The sequence below is a fragment of the Galeopterus variegatus genome, unplaced genomic scaffold, assembly GCF_000696425.1.
Source record: "Galeopterus variegatus unplaced genomic scaffold, G_variegatus-3.0.2 Scaffold7066, whole genome shotgun sequence".
Classification (NCBI taxonomy): Eukaryota; Metazoa; Chordata; class Mammalia; order Dermoptera; family Cynocephalidae; genus Galeopterus; species Galeopterus variegatus.
The window spans coordinates 95,050-97,427 of record NW_007733177.1 but is presented as its reverse complement, the minus strand read 5'-3'; the positions used below and the strand labels follow the sequence as shown (position 1 = coordinate 97,427).

Genomic DNA, 2,378 nt, shown 5'->3' with positions numbered 1-2,378 from the left:
TGTATCATGTCACTCCTCTGGAAAAAGCCTCCAATGTCTTCCCATCAGACTTGCAATAAAAGTTAAACTCCTATCTTGTCTCCAGCCCATCTCTCCAAACTTAACTGGGTTGCATGTTTCACCTCACTCCCTGCGTTTCGGCCAGAATGGCTTTCTTTTTGTTCCTCAAACATGTCATGCTTGTTTCCATTTTAGGACTTTACGGGTCCTCCTCTCTGCGGGAACTCTCACAGGTCTTCATTTGGTTGCCTCTGTATTTGTATTTTTTTTACACAGCATTTATTGCTGCATGAAATTTTTACCTACTTTTTATTGTCTGCCTTCCCTACTAGAACCTTAGTTCTACAAGAACAGGGTCTGTTTCATTCATTGCTATAACTATTACTGATACATGAAGGCATTCAAAACCTTTTGGAATAAATGAACATAGTAAAACCCTCTGAAATTACTTGACTAAAAATCGTTGATATAATAGCTGTTGTGTTGGGCTCTTACTTTATTGTTCTTAGTGACTGAGTTATAGGAGATCATACCAAGAGTATTTTTAGCATATACTTAATCTCTTCACAGTTGGTTGTAAATACACATTAAGCATTAAGTATTTATACCAGTTAGGTGTCTACATTCCACTAATGGACAGAAATAAAGCGTTGATTGAAATTCATGTTAATATTTCTGTACAACCATGACCATCTAACTGATTTATAATTGAGAGTAAAAAATGAGTAGTTATATTAAAGACATTTAATGCCAAGTTTCTAATGTGTTTTATTTTTTGATTAACAGTAAAAATAACCACTGTTAAATTACTTTGTCTAAGTAATTTTGGCAGCAAAATCTAAATAATAACTATTTCATAATCTTCCCAATCTTTGTAGTAGCAGCTTTACATGTGGAATCATTTCCAGTGAGAAAATTANTCCGGGAGTCATAGCTGCACGGAGCACAGCTAGGTCAGAAACTCTGCCAAATTGGCAGAGAGATGCTCCACTATGGACATGCTGTCTACCCTGGTCAGGACAGATTCAGGAACTAGGGCAGGATTTTGCCCACAGATGGAGAATATCTGTGGACCTAGAAGAAATAAGACAGTGCTCAGCAGTAGTGAATTCCTCAGACTCAATAAAATTTAGATATGAGCTAGAAGTCATAACATCATCTCACTCATTACACCGTTTTGTATTTTGGTTGATAATTTGTCTTTTTAAAATTATGTAATTTGCTTTATAAAAGTTAAAGTCAGTATATTAAAATTCCATAATAATTACTGCTTATTTCTTCCATTAAGTATAGACTTCATTTAGGGTAACCACATATCGCTAGACCAAATCCATTAAATTATAGGGGATATGTATGTTCAGATATTTTAGCCTACTATTATTTTTCTTCAAGAGAGAAAAGTTTAAACCAAACCATATTTAGAAAAAACAAAAAGGCATGGAACACATAGTTGTAAATGCCGAGGAGCTGAAAGGAAAACTCATTTCAGTTGAGAGCCTAAGTGATTGGCAAGGAAGAGCCGATAACACAGAAAGCCGAGTGTCTGGAGGCCGAGTCCCATTCCACACTCTGCATGTGCAGACGTGAGACAGCAAGCTGCACACCCACGTCCTGCTCTGACCTTGTCATGAGCCACCACCCCCTTGGACAAGTCATTTCATTTCTGTGCACCTCAGACTTTCCTTATATAAAATGAAAAGATTGGGATAGATTTTCTTTTTAGGTTTCTTTCCACTCTAAATTTCCAAAATTCCATGAAAATGAAAACCTGGTCCATGGCATTAAAAGTTTACCAGGGGATTTAGATGATAACAGAGCTATGGCCCAAATTGTATTTGATTTCAACAGTAATAGTGAGGCAACGGGAACATGTAATATACTCTTCATGGAACAGTGATAGAAGTGACTGATGTTCTTGTGATTAATTCCATTTTACTCTTCTGCCTGTTACTTGTATCTGCTCTTTAATGCCATCTCTCTGCCTTCATGAAGTAATCTATCTACTTAAGCCTCACTCCTGAAGATACAGAAGTCTTTCTAGTCCTTGTACATGTGCAAATGCTACACTGACCAGTCTTAATATTGTTGTGTTCTAGAGACCGTGTAATTGGTTTGATGATGACTGCCTGTGATCTTTGTTCTGTGACAAAACTGTGGCCAGTTACAAAATTGACAGCAAATGATATATATGCAGAATTCTGGGCAGAGGTATGTCCTCAATTCTTACATTAATATAGATAATATCAAGAAATGGGAAAATATTTGAGGAGAAATTAAAAATATGGATAATTCACTAACAATATTTTAGTTGCTCATGTTGCTAATAATTTCAGAAAACTATGTTCAGTCACATTTGATAAAGGATTTAACAACTATGC

The 2,378-nt window shown here is 36.0% G+C and overlaps 1 protein-coding gene across 1 annotated transcript in view; it reads left to right on the top strand.

Moving 5' to 3' along the window:
• Nucleotides 1–2,378, top strand: part of PDE10A (phosphodiesterase 10A) — a 77,482-nt gene that overhangs the window by 62,766 nt on the left and 12,338 nt on the right. The window contains exon 7 of the mRNA XM_008591590.1: nucleotides 2,097–2,208. Coding sequence (XP_008589812.1) covers nucleotides 2,097–2,208 — 112 coding nt within the window. The remainder of the gene's footprint in view (nucleotides 1–2,096; nucleotides 2,209–2,378) is intronic.